This window comes from Nelumbo lutea, chromosome 5 (assembly GCF_056320005.1).
Source record: "Nelumbo lutea isolate HS-2025 chromosome 5, American lotus-T2T, whole genome shotgun sequence".
NCBI lineage: Eukaryota > Viridiplantae > Streptophyta > Magnoliopsida > Proteales > Nelumbonaceae > Nelumbo > Nelumbo lutea.
The window spans coordinates 22814010-22827236 of record NC_142688.1 but is presented as its reverse complement, the minus strand read 5'-3'; the positions used below and the strand labels follow the sequence as shown (position 1 = coordinate 22827236).

Genomic DNA, 13227 nt, shown 5'->3' with positions numbered 1-13227 from the left:
TGCTGACATGGACACTTCTGTTAAGAAGCATTAACGGTGCACTAACGGAATGTAAGTTTTGAAAAATAAAAACTTATTGGCTTGATGAGTTTTAAACATTTTGAAAAGTTGTGGTGAGTTTAACATAAATATTGAAAACTCATGGTGAGTTTTCAACATTGTGGTGGGCTAGAGTAAGGCCCATAACTAGCAATTCAAAGAATGTTGGGCCTTAATCAACGTTGTAGTGGAAGGCGATGGCCCATACTACAAAAGTTCTGTTGGAGAATTTGGCTTCTCCATGGCGCACTCAACACTTTGGTTGCGGGTTGCAGAGGACTCATAGCTTCCTCTCCCTCCTGCTGAATCCGTTATTGTAATAAATCCTGTAACTCAGCTTCCCATATGATTTTCCAAGTGTGAAACTGAACTTAGAAAATCTGTTTTCTAGATTTTTTTTTTGCCTGATGCCATTGCTGATATTGTGTCCCTCGAATTGAGTTGATTGATGAAATTATCTTTAGGCTATGTTTGGTTTGAAGGAAAAGATAGGGAAAGGAAGGAAAATGTAAGGAAGCCTATACAAGGTTTGTAAAGGTTTTTTTATCTCTCCCTTCCTTTCCTTACTTTTTCCTTCAAACCAAACACAGCTGTGCTCATGGGGATAAAATAGGGTTGAACCATCCAAGGACTCATCCCAAGCCCAACCACTTAGGTTGTGTTTGGTTTGAAGGAAAAAGTAAGGAAATGAGGGGAAATGTAGGAAAGCCTTTACAAACTAAGCACAACTTACTTTTTCCTTTAAATCAAACACAACCTTAAAAAAATGCAAGCAACTATGGTTTTAAAAAATGACCCTGAAATGGAACCGTTCTGGCAACCGGTTTTCAGGTCAATGGTTCGAATGGACGGCTCATTTTGACAAAAAATTAAAAAAAATAGAAATATTAAAAAGTAAAATAGCCAAAAACTGTTGAACAGATCGACTATTCGACTGCCCAGGTCAATAGGCCATTGACTGAATCAACAGTTTTTGGCTAGGAACCGAGGTTTGGGGTAAAACGGAACTAGTTGCCTAGACGGTTCACAGGCTGAACGGTCCAACCATCTAGGTCAATAGTGGTTCAAAAACCATGCAAAACTTCACAAGCATCAAGCCAAGTTGTTAGGCCCAACAATAATAACGGTGTAAGCTAGGGTGCAAGTCGGGTTTCCCCAAGTTAACAGTTTACATTGTTTTGGGCTCAAGCTTCAGGTTGGACCCATCGAAATATTGACAAAATCCCAACTCTATCATGGAAAATTTGCACCCAATGTGTATCATTGGTATTGGCGTTATTTATTTATTTTTAATACCAAATTTTGGTGCAGCCGCCTTAAAATTTTATTAATCAATCAACATCAAAATCAATTGTGTAGCATAGGGGACGATGTAGCCCACTTTCTCCTCTCAACCCCAACACCCAAAAGCAAAATGAAGACAAAAGCATACATCACAAAATAACCAAAATGAAAACAAAAGCATACATCACAAAATAACCAAAATGAAAAGGGGTTTCTACTGTTCAACCCACCCTCAGAAATCCTAGTTCCACGGTGCATTTGGGATAGGTGCCAACTTGGAATTGATGTTAATTTATGAGTGGATATGAGTGTTATAGATGAAGGTATTTATAATTTTGAATTGCTATAAATCTGCATTTTAATTCAAAATTCTGAGGTGAAATGCAATCTACTTACTTAAAAACGGAAGCTTCATGTAATCTTCTTTCACGCTAATACTATCATTATATGTATGGGAATTCTAATAAGAAATCAAATATAGTATGAAAGTATGAAAACGAAAAAAAAAAAACATATTGAAACCACGCTTTTTTTAGGTCTATGCTTATGAATTGGGCCAAGAAATGATTCATTCTAATAATCTTTTGATTGATTTGCAAACATCAATAGGTTACTCTTTTAACGAAAAGAGCTCTAAGAATTGTTTAATGGAGAAAAGCTGTCTAGCCTAGCCCAAATAGAGCCCTATTAGGGTTTTCAAATCGTCCACTCATCTTTCACCCCTTACAGCTAGCTTCATTATTATCATCCTCTCAAGTTTCCGTTCCTTCGTCTATCCAATACAACCACCACTTCTTAGAGCTATTTTCCTTTTCATGAACGATGTGCCTGATTTTTTATAAATGGGTGCGCCTAAATCACTGTCTATCATGCCAATATGTAAATCTGGCAAAAAGTTGGGATTCGATCCAATTCAATCCGAAAAAATAGGACTACGGTCTCATATCTAAATATCTGAATTTGAGAATGAATCAACCCAATCCAACACGAAAAAACTGGATTGGGTCATGGGTCAACCCACCGATTCACATTACAACTAATCTAAGTTGGGATACGTAGATTACCGATTACTCAACAAACGTTTAATTAGATGCAAAAAACAAACGCAAAATAAACTTCCATTTAGTGTTAAACACTAAACTAAAAGGCTGGACCATTTTCTTCATGTAAGAAAGGATAAAACGTAGAATAAAGTCATAGAACTTGCTCGAGTCAAATGGTGTATCCGGTTCAAGCACTGACCCATCTCTATCTTTCGATTAATAATCCTTTGCCCTATCATTTTGTTGGGTATCGTGCACGTGTGGCACGCCAATCTTATGCTTCAAGCTCTGGTCTCAAATTATACTAAGTTGGATGGTTTTGAGACTGATCAAACGCATGAAACAGACAATGATAGCCTTGACTAAGGCGTGCTTAATTTGATTCTGAGGATGTTCCGTGCATCGATTGGTTTCAATCTACGTTATACCCTAATGTTGTTGCTCTCTCCCTCTCTCTCTCTCTTTCTCATTTGGACAGGCCACGATTGTTTGTCAATGTATTACCAGTTATGAGTTATGACTCTTCCCTCGTAATCCTTTAGCTAAATAAAAATCCTCTCTCAAGTGAAGTGCCAAATGGAAGGTGGCAATTAGCTTGATTGGTAAGATCTTAACCCGTTAAAGCGGAGACTTGGGAATTGGGATTACTTCCTTTCATGTTACTACTTTCAAATTCATTAAAGAAAAACTCCTAGCCTTATATTACATTGGCAAAACGAACATCAATACAAAGGTGTGGTGTGGGTTAACTGAGACGGTGGCAGAAGGTAGGTGGCTAATCCCATCCAACCGATAGTTGTTTAGATGGATATATAATATCATCATCATCTCCACGCATGGCAGAAATAAGCTGAGTAGTCGTGCAGGGAAAGTTCCCTACTAAACGTAAGAAAAAGAAATAGCATAAAATAAAAAGATTGGTGTTAAGACTATGCGAATAAAATTAGAAACAAGCTTATTAATATTAACCTAGAAGTAGTTCTAATAGATGATGGAGATAGAAAATACACTACAATGCTTTGCCAATATGTTTAGAAGACAATTAAGCTGATTTGGTAGCAAAATAAATAACTAGGATCCATTTGGTTTGCAGTTGGAATTGGAATTGAAATCATAATTCTTTGTAATCAGAATTGGAATAGTCTATTCCTATAGTCTGTTTGGTTCCGACAGATATGAGAATGAGAATTTAAATCAGCGGGAATCTCAAGTGGGTGAATGCAATGAAAATGGGATTCCGATTCCACTCAACCAAGCAGTTGAAATCGAAATAACCCATCTCGATTCTGATTCCAGTACTGTATTCCCACAAACCAAATGGGGCCTTAATGTAATGCAAGACTTGGAAGTAAATGGTGCTAGCTAGGCTGCTAGCAGATAGGGAGTCTAGAAGATTCGCAAAATTGTATAACATGAGAAGTAACCCTGAGGCTCGCAATCTAGGAGGTTTGGGCAAATCTGTATACGACTTTGATTTTGCTGATGTATGCTGCATTGCATTGCATTTACTTAGTTTACAAAACAAAACCCTAAATATTGGCAAACACACCCTTAATACAATCATTACTGTATTTACATGATGGTTGTTTTCTGTTTTGAAAAACAAAATGTACATATTGAACAACATCACCATGTTGGATGATACAAGGATCCTGATGGAAATCCTTCATGTTTTAACTACGTTCCTCTCTTACTACATATAGAAGTACAAGAAATTTTGTGGATATATGATAAAATGTAGGGGAGTCAAACTCAGGTCCAACAAGATGACAATTTTCTCCATTTCCTCAATCCACACTGGAAAACTACCCCATTTGAATGGAGATGATTTCCCCATGGAACAAGAATGAGGTCAGGGACAAAGATAGCAATCCTGCCCCGTGGGGATATTTTTTAAAATATGATTAAATATATTTTGAATCTATTTTAATAGAATTGTAAATTATAATTATTTTATTTAAAAATGAAATGAAATGAAATAAACTTAACATCATAAAAATGACGGGTAATGGAAAAGAATCAGGCAGCAAAATGTATTCCTTTACATCATTCACAAATTTAGGCCATGTTTGGGAGTGCTTAAGTTAAAAATAAGTGTTTATTGAATAATTGCTTAAAACAAGTGCTTATTCAAATAAGCACTTAATTGCTGCGTTTGGCACCCAACTTTTTAAAATAAGCACTTATTTTATATTGGGCATTCGGTAGTCTTTTTTTCTAATAAGCACTTAAATAAGCATTTGTGACTATTTTGTCCTTCATTTTCTTTCAAATTTTCAAAATATACCCTTCGAAAGCAATTTCATTAAATTACTTCTATGAAAACACTTTTATTAAAGTACATTTTTAAAAACACTTTTATGAAAGTGATTTAATGAAACACTTTTATAAAAGTACTTTTACGAAGCACTTTTTAAGAAAGTACTCTTATGAAAGCACTTTTGTGAAAGTACTTTTATGAACACTTATAAAAGTATTTTTTTTTTAAAGTGCTTTCATAAAAGTACTTTCACAAGAGTACTCATAAAAGTGCTTTCGTAAAAGTACTTCTATAAAAATGCTTTTTGTAAAAATATTTTCATAAAAATACTTTTATAAAAGTGCTTCTATAAAATTCAACTAGGGATAATTTAATAAGTGGATTTTAAAATTCAACTAGGTATCATTTTGGAAGAAAAAAATTAAATAAGTGCTAATTATATAAGCACTTAAAAAAAACTGGAAATTTGGGCTTAAAAAAATAAGCCCTTATTTTTAAAATAAGCACTTATTTCCCAAATACCAATAAGTGCTTAATGGCCCAAATAAATATTTATTTTGAATAATCACTTAGTTTTAAGCACTCCCAAACATGGCCTTAGACAAGAAGCGAGCTGCCTGGTTCGATACTCTAAATATAAATATAAAAGACATTCACAAAAGAAACAGCCTCAAAACAGGAAGCCTAACTGGTCTTAGCCTCTATTACTTGATGAGAAGGTACCAATGGATGGAGGTAATGTAGCCCAAGACCAAGCAGGTCTAAGCCTCTATTTCAAATCAAACCAGGGAAAAATTGAATTGAAGCAACACTAAGATTGTCCTTATGTTTTTCTGATTACAAATAGAGGAGATGAACCAACCAATAAAAACCGTAAGGAGACAGACTGTAGCTTTAACCCTTTTCCCCCATCCCAAAATGTTGGGTTCCCACTTCTAATAATAAGCAAATCTCTTATAAAATACTGCCGCTGATGTAAGCGAAAGTGGTGGGACTTCTGTCTCCAAAGTCCTAACTGCATATAAACCAAGATTCGATTGCATCCACACTGAATGCACATTCTCTGTCACACTGGATCTAGATGGAAATAAACCAATGGGCTGGGCCTAGTTCCTGCATCTAAGTTCTCAGCCTACCAATCCGCCCTCCATCATTTGGTCATATTAGAAGCTCAGAACCAACCAACGGATGGGTCCCAACCAAAATTCAGCATCAACAATCAACCATCTCATGTACACAGCTAAAATGTATATATTAAGAACACACAGTTGCACTATTGCAGTCATATCTCAATCTAATTTAGGGCAGCTAATCAACTTTATGGGATCCATTCAATGGTGGTGGGCCTTGAACTCTTGATTCTCTGAGTGACAAATATTGGGGCCCCATAAGAATCATAGGGTAGAGGAATATCTCAGCTTCTCATTTCATGGGAGCGGGGGTCATCAAGTACGACCAGGGGCCACAAAGTAGCACGCGTGACAATAAAATGGGGGGTTGTATAGTCACAATCCATTTTCATAGCATAGAGTCGACAGTGTTATTTACACATTAGCATTTGCCTTTTACTATGCTGTAGCCAACACTCTACCTTTTTGCCCAATAAATATGTAGATAAGAATTGATCTTTGCTACTTCCAAGAATAATATTGTATGTGCTGAAGTGAAGGATGGCTGACAATTAAATTTCCTTGGGCATCCAAAACTCTAAGAACAAATGGTTTACTACTGGAAAAGTTGTTCCTAAATCAAAAGAAATATCAACATTAAAGTCAAACTGTATCCTTCCCAAAGAAAGACCAAAAAAAAAAGTAGACAACGTATTTCCCATAAACAAGTTTTCTCTAAACGCATTTGTAATGAATTCTTCTAAACATACTAGATTGTGACCTAATTTAATGTGACCCCATGTCCATGACATGAAGCGCTATCTCCATCACTGTCACATCCGAATAAAACTCCAAATTTCCCATTGTCCAGTCCTAAGAAAGTAACTCCATGTACGGGTAGCTGGTTCAATGGATCCAAAAAAGGAGCAATATTACAATTCAACATTGTGAAAGAGATAGAAGAAAGGAGCCGTTTCAAAATGCACAAAATGAAACCAGGTGAAGTTTGGACTCTTTTTTCAGAAAGGATCATTTTTGTATAGGGAAAATTGTTTCAACAGGTTCTATAGCCAAAAGAGATGGAATTAAGCATTCTTATCAGTTGGTTTCAATAATGATACAGGTGATTTTAACTGTGATAGCTGTCTATGATGGTTATTCAAACAGATGATCTCTAAGTTACAACTGCATGCCACTCTCTATCATTGGTATTCGGCCCAATTCATATTTTTATAGAATTACACAAAAGGCCATTACTTGGTGTAATGGTAAAATATTGGGCTGACAGGAGTGAGAACACAGGTTCAGTTCACGTATGAGAGCAGCCACTTTGTGCAAAGAAGTCCCAAAGGTTGGTTCATGTCCAGTCCACCCCTCCAAAACAGATAGCTGGGACCAACATTGGATAATGGTCTTTGCTCTTTTGGCATTGCTAACAATAGAATGGCATCTCTGTTTGCAACTGAGCTCCCCAGCTTCTTCCAGACTGCTCAAGATGGAAAGGATTGTGTGACATAAATAACTAGAAGTGATTCAAAGAAACTAATTAGATTAAAAAATCTACTTTTATGTGGGAACAACATTCTATGGAAAGTTGGAAACAAACTGCCTTACAATCTGTGTATTCAGATGATGGCTTGAACAACAGGCCACAAAATAATTGGACACATAAAAGAGTCATTTCAATTTTGAAGACAACTCCAAAAAAAATGATCTCTCTTTCACATTTTTTTAGAGATTCATGTAATAATGGTTGTAGGTCTGTATCCAGTGTAACCCTCCCAAGACCCCAGATAGCTGGGACCAACATTGGGTAATGGCCCTTTCTTCATGTACGAGTGATTTTAAGCCTTTCTTAAGGTTATATTGTATAAAAAAAGGGAAAGTAAGAGTGCAAGGATATTTAGGTTACTGTTGAGAACTTCCGGTTTTGTCTTTTAGGGTTCTTTTTTCTTGTGAGGGGAGTTTACAAATACCTTTTGTCTGGAGTTTCTTTGTGGATGCTCTCTAAGTTTGAGATTTTGTACAAGGGATTTTTTTCTTACAATCAGAAGAATGTTCCTCTTGGGAGGTTACTCTTTGACTCTTACAGGTTTGGATTTCCACTGTAGTCATAGTCAGCTTTAACATCAGTGGATTTTCTATTTGTCTTTACCCGTGGTCATAAACATATTGTCAAACCACATGAACCTTGTATTCTTATGTGGATTTTTTTTTTCTTTTTTTTTCTCTCTACTTTTGATTTTGCCATCAAACCCACAAACACATTTCTGCACAACTAGGTAGCTGACAAAATAGCAGTAAATAGGAATAAGTTTATATCTAACAATCATCTAAGTTAAGACAGTAGTTTGAAGATAAGAAAGACCACAAAACCATGTAAACTTAACTCTAGCAATTGCCCCATTAATCAGTTGGTACAACTTTATCTGCAGATGCCTCTAGGCTTAACGAGGCAATATTGGTTACAATTATAGAACTTCCTGGTCTCTTGGTGCTCTTTCTAGAACCAGGCATTGTCAAACATAGCGTGAGTCCCTTTTTTTATCAATAAACATAGCATGAGTCCTATTAGATCCACAAGTTACAATTTCTTAACAACATAATTCCAAATCAGCAATGAAGGAAGCAGGGCAGTTCAAAGTCTTCAGACTCATAAAATATTGCAACCACTTCAGTTGTTTTCATATCCAAGGCTATACTTTCTTTTCTTTAAAAAATTAATTCGTTCCAATGCTTCACTTTGCTGACCACTTGACCTATTTGTGGATTCCCTTTTTATTCGATGTAAATCTTTCATCCTAGATACTGATCATACCTTCCTCTGGTTAACTCTGAGCATATAATAAGAAGCAATGACATTCTTATCAGGTATTTTTCTTCATAAACTCTTAGTCCATATATTCAATGTTCTCCACTACTTGACTCCTACTTGAAACTCTATGTATTTTTCTGAGTTAGTCTACAAGCCTCAGTGAGTTTTCTTTTTTGAGACAACTTGTTACTTGTAAATAAAATATATTGATGCAGCTACCACATGGCAATAGGCCCATGCCCACATAACTCCATCAATGCCCTTGTATCCACAACTAAAGTGGGTTGTCTATTTACATGTCTAATAACCAACATTCTTGGCCCTTTTCCTACAAGTCTATCTCAATACCCAGCCAGGCTCTACGCAAGCCTGTATCAAGTCCACTCTACTAGACTCAAAGCAGAAGAAACTAAAAGGAGAACTAAGGCATATTACAAAGAGATAAGACTAGGATATTAATGGGTGTTTTTGTAATTTTTCTTGCCTTGAAATGACAACCTAGCCTTCTCGTATAAAAGGAACTGTACTCCTTAATTTCTTTTTTGATGAATGAATATTTTATCTGCTCAACAACTTTTTTTAGTTCAGAAGTGAGACTTCTCCTAATGCTAAAACTCCACCTTCCCCTTCCTCTGGTTAGTGAGACTCAAATCAAAGGATTGGAAGCTAGCAAAGATGCTTTGGATTCCATGTCAGCACCACATATTCAACCATTAAAATTTGGGACACTTTAGGTTCCCTTAGACAACACTGCAAACAGGCTTTTGGACACCATTATCATGATTCCTTCTCAATGTCCAACCTTTGCATCATCATGCTGTTCTATCTGTTCTTGCTAAATTTTGACACCTAGGACTTGGAAAAAACATTGATTTTCTGATACAAAACAGATTGACATCAGTCTTGAGACTTAAGCATTGAACATTATTAACTGATGGAAAGCCCATTGCTATTCCTACTCAATATCTCCACCAAGTTGGAACTGATAAGATTTCTACCATCAGTAGTTGAGATAACACTTGGACATGCACAACACTAGTTTGTGATGGCTTCTGTCTTCCTTTGTTGAGGGAGAAGAGAAGGTTCAATTCAATGTGGTGTACTCATCAACAAATTACAAAACCAGGACAACCATGTCTTCAGTTTTTTTTTTCATGCTTTATTTTAATTATTTGATGTGTATTATTTTTTTTTACGTCAATTAACTTATAGCTAAGTGGAGGAGGTAACTGCCGGGACCATAAGCAATGCTATCTTGTCTGATAATGACCGATACTGTTATTATTACCATTCCTATTTGGGTTGGTTAGATTTATTTGCATTATTTCAGGACAGAGCAAGAAACAAAACTACTGTTGTTAATTCCATCATTGAGACCTGACACTATACAATAAATAAACTGTTTATAGACTGCTAGGACTAATCTGGTTTTCATTCAATAGAGTTCAACTATAGATTATAGATGCCTGAGCTTCTGTGTGAAAGTATAACAGTGCTTTATGAGCAGAATGGTTGTGTTCCATAATCTTTTTGTTGTCGTGCAGTGAAACAAATCACAAGGAATGACTTGAAGAAATAGATATGAATTTTCACTTTCAACTAACTTCCCCACTTTAAATCCACTATGATAAGAAGAAAGAACTGCATAATGCAGAGATTCAGTTACAAATATGGCCAGCAGGTCACATATGTAGACAGTAGGGCATCTATTAAATTTTCTAGGCTATAATCAAGCCAAAAACAATTACAATATCCATAAAAGTTTTGACTTTACAACTCTAATACAACTTTGAATGAGAGGGCAATATAAAAGTACAAAACAATAAATAAATTTATTCCCACAGTTAAGAATGATAAAAATTGGGCACAGAGACATCCAAGTTTAGACCTGAAAGTATCAACTTTTCCTAAATTGTTCTCCATAAGGTGAGATATCCAATTCAATGGATCAAAAATCCAGAGTTAGCTGTTGTTGCTTAACATATATTTAGTATGAAGTCGCATGAGATTTACCCAAAGAAGGAGCAAGCTTCAAAAAAGCTTTTAGTTGTTGGGATGCTTAATAATCCTCTGCAGGACTACCGTCCGTGCCCTCCTTATATCCCTGCTGCACCTGTCAGCATGTTCACCCAAATCCTCAATGCTCTTCATAAAGACCCCCAACTTCTTCTTGATCTCCTCTATTCCGATCTTTACGGCATCCTCCTCTTGAAGTGCGAAATCGGCATTTTGCATTAGAGACTCAATCTCTATTTCCAGCCGATCAACAAGAACCCTAATGCTATCCAAGTCCTTTATTGCAATGTAAGTTCCTGCCTGCATTGAGTGTATTACCTCCTTCTGCCCTTTCAGTGCAACCTCGTAATCCCTCCACAGTGAATCGAACCATTTACCCATCGACCCTAAAGGAATTGAAGTTGCAGCTGCCAGGGCAGCTGCGACAGGGGGTGCCGCCATTGCAGCAGCCACCACCGAACAGATGAGAACAGCAGCAAAGGCGGCAGCAAAGATAATGCTTGAGACCTTTCTCCATGCTTTGACAGATTTTAACTTCTTATCGAGTTTCCTCTTTCGAAGCATTAATTTCTCTAACATCAGTACCTGCTGCTTATAAACCGAATTGAAAACCTGGAAGAACTCCTCCGTGAATGGGTCTCCTGCAGCTTTGAAATTCTTTAACTCCTCCGATGTCTTCAAATACTTCTTCTGCCCCTCTACCCCATCTTCCTCTTCAAACTGTTGGAGGGCGACATGAAGGATCAATTGGCTGTCCCGGGCTCTTTTGAGGCATTTCTCCATGGCGGTACAGAAATCTAAGGTTTGCAAACTGTTCTCGAAGTACTCTTCCACGAGTTCAAAGAGCTCTTGATTCTTCCAGATATCTTTCTTGCATTCCAAGATGATCTTGACGACCTCCTGGTTCATCTCAAGCAGGCATCCGGTAACTTCTCTCAGCGAGTTGAAGGAGAGCGCTCGAACCTCAACGCCATGGGCGAGGGTGTTGATGACGCGGTTTGTGCGGGCTTGAAGGGTGCTGTCAAAGGTTTGCACTTCAGGGTCATGCCTGCATGCTGCTTCATAGGAGCTCAGCTCGGCTGTGTACTGGAAGTTGCTATTTAGTTGGAGGACGGGCGGATTTTCACCCGTCTTCTTGCTAAATTGTCCTCCCATTGATGCAAGTTCAGACTTGAGACCAAAGCAAAAGATCCCTCAAAGCTGCAGCTAGTAATGTAAATCTCAGCTTGAAGAAATGACGAATTTCAAACTAGATTTCTTACTTCAATCGAGGCTTTCTAGCACAAAAGAAGGTTGATTTCCAGCAAAACTTGTATTTTTGAGATGAACCCAATAATCATTAGCTAATAATTATCAGAAAATCTCCTGAAACTCCAACTAAAACCTCTCAGAGATCCGGTCTCCAAAAGGAAAAGGCAAATATAAACAGAACAACTTTGCCTTCAAATACGAATCATATATATATATATATATATATATATATATATATATATATATATATATATATAAAGAAAACAAACCCAAGATTCCCTAACCAGAAATATTGAAGGTTGTTGCAACCAAACACATTTGAGATTATAGACTCTTCCACCAGACGGGCAGACAGAAATACTGTAGAACAGAAAGGCAAAATGGGACTAGAATAGGATCAAAGAATGGAAATTTTGGAGAAAGAGGAAGCGATCGACTTATATAAGTAGGAAAGCAGAGAAAATGAAGAAAGAGACAAAGAATTTCGGGTGAGGAACGCAGGAGATGCTTGCAGATAATTAAAACCGTTAGAAAGAAGACTAAGAGATTGAGAGAAGGTTTGATAATGGCTTGCACGCATGAGAAACGGAGTGGAAGGAGGGATGGACAATGCGGGAAGCAAATGTCTACTCTCTCTCCTCTCTCTCTCTCTCTCTCTCCCTCTCTTCCTGTTTTACAGTTGTAAGGCGCAAAGGGACAATTACCAAATAAACTGGGGGCTTAAAGGAAAAGGATCATAAAAGTGGGGAGTCCCCCCTTCTTTAAGACTCAGTCAGACGAGAGAAGGGCGACTCTGGCAGTGCAAAGAATGGGGAGTCCTCCCAGTTGAAGTCAATAAACCAATGAGTCAAGAAAGAATTGAAACAAACACAGAGGCAAATGTGGGGAAGGTACTGAGAGTCTTCTTCAACTCTTCAACAAAGCCTGCCATTCTCATCTAAAATGACTAAATTATCCTTATTCGGACTGAATTTACTCGGACTTTAGAGATGCCTTTTTATACTTATTTATTCCTCTCTTTTAGAAAATGGTAGAATGGCTCGTCCGGTGCAAGGAGACCAATGGTTGATTAACCACAATAAGCACTGGGGGTCCTGATTCAGCCCCAACACCTCAATGTATCAAGGATTGGTTCATATGAAGATTTGCTATTGTCTAATTGATTGTCGTCAGGCAAATTCAGGTTAATATACACTTGCAATTTAAGAATTTGTATAGTGTAGACTATTCCTCGTAAACAATTGAACCAGTGTTGGTAACTGTGCAAAGTATAATAATAAGCAAATATATATGTGAATAATTCAAATTTTTAATAGGTTAAAGGATTACATCAGGCAGAGATCAATACGTGGGTGTCTTTCCCAGTTTTCTTGGCAAAAACATATGCAAGAAAAGATGGAGGCTGAAAAT

General features: G+C 37.0%; 1 protein-coding gene across 1 annotated transcript; it reads right to left on the bottom strand.

The window, feature by feature from the left end:
- Positions 1 to 6871: 6871 nt before the first annotated feature.
- LOC148850974 (UPF0496 protein At4g34320-like) lies at positions 6872 to 12068 on the bottom strand. The gene is made up of 2 exons (XM_088943100.1): positions 10564 to 12068; positions 6872 to 7221 (listed from the first exon to the last, which is right to left on the bottom strand). The coding sequence occupies exon 1, from the start codon at positions 11719 to 11721 to the stop codon at positions 10594 to 10596; it is 1128 nt and encodes a 375-aa protein (XP_088799226.1). The 5' UTR covers positions 11722 to 12068; the 3' UTR covers positions 6872 to 7221; positions 10564 to 10593.
- Positions 12069 to 13227: the final 1159 nt, after the last annotated feature.

Coding starts and splice junctions, on each gene's coding strand:
- LOC148850974 (XM_088943100.1), bottom strand. CDS start 11,721: ATGGGAGGACAATTTAGCAAGAAGACGGGTGAAAATCCGCCCGTCCTC.